The sequence below is a fragment of the Aplysia californica genome, unplaced genomic scaffold (assembly GCF_000002075.1).
Source record: "Aplysia californica isolate F4 #8 unplaced genomic scaffold, AplCal3.0 scaffold00185, whole genome shotgun sequence".
In the NCBI taxonomy this organism is placed as follows: Eukaryota; Metazoa; Mollusca; class Gastropoda; order Aplysiida; family Aplysiidae; genus Aplysia; species Aplysia californica.
Window position 1 is genome coordinate 106,996 of NW_004797455.1, and position 1,232 is coordinate 108,227.

The window sequence follows — 1,232 nt, forward strand, 5'->3', positions numbered from 1 at the left end:
CCACCTCCACCCCCCTCCCCTCCCCTCTATCCCCCACGTTCAGAACACGGATCACATCGTGGAAGCCTGGCGAATGTTCCACAGCATCGCGGGCCAGGCCGAGTATGTTGCCAGTTTGGCTCAGTCCCTGGCAGAGCTGGTGGAGTTTGAGGTGGAGTACGAGAAGTTTGCCGCTGTGGAGGTCTCCATGTCGGGGAAAGGGGAGTCGGAGGTCAAAGGGTCATCGGTGAGTACATGGGGACGTTTTTTGGCGGGGATTCATGATATTACAATAGTTGGGTGTGTTGTTGCTGTCGAGATGTTTGCAATTGAGGTCACCTGGTTGTCATGATATTCGATACTTGTACTCGAATATAGTGAAGATGTTTGCGATTGAGGTCACCTTGTTGTCATGATATTCGATACTTATACTCGAATAGTGATGATGTACGATACAAAAATAAACACTTCCCTTCCCTATGAAATCAATATGGCTGAATGTTTGCTCTTGTCTTGTGCTCGTGTGACTTAGATCAAACATCAAGAATACATAACATCGTAACACGAGTTTCAGGGGTGAAATTAGAGAAAAAATGGTTGCCAATGTTTGGTAACTCCAATAGGTAAAGAGTCCTTGAAAACAGAAAAATGACATATTTTGTGCCTTTAATCAATTTTTTTTTTTAAAGTAAAGTTCACATGGAAATGTGTTTTTAATTATGTGGACATAAAAGAGGTTGAGCAAAAAAAACCAAAAGTGCAATAAAATTTGCCAAGCTGGCGGAAAAATGCCCTTTTCTCCAGTTTGGTTATTTTGACGAATGCCCGATTTATCCACAATACCTCACATTTGTCCTTGTATAGTATAGTATATTGTGTCGATAGTGCCGTAAAACATCTACCCAATCAATCAAAACAGTACTGTATTTCTCTGAGAGATTGAATTGTTATTGAAGCTGCGTAAAAAGAAAATATTTTGGTGGCTTTCATGAAGTATGTGTTGGGTTTGGGCTGAAAACACTTTCTGCATTTGATAGCCGGTAACCATGAGCATTTATAAGCAAAATTTCTCCATTTTTTTTTTTCCGAAATGTCGGTCAGCGGGTTTTACATCTCAACCCGTCATATATTGTCGCTTTTAAGCACAAGGGGGCTATCCCGAAAAATGCTGTTTTGAGAAAATCGAAGGTAAAGTTTTTGCCCCTTGTTCAGTTTCTTTAAAAGACAAGGAGAGTTTTCTCTATAACAAAACA

The 1,232-nt window shown here is 40.7% G+C and overlaps 1 protein-coding gene across 1 annotated transcript in view; it reads left to right on the forward strand.

Annotated features, from left to right (window-relative positions):
- The window catches only part of LOC101862797, a gene marked incomplete at both ends in the record, with an annotated part of 29,443 nt that overhangs the window by 27,176 nt on the left and 1,035 nt on the right, over positions 1–1,232 (forward strand). Inside the window, 1 exon segment of the mRNA XM_013082619.2 lies at positions 44–211. Within this exon segment, the coding sequence (XP_012938073.2) occupies positions 44–211 (168 nt within the window).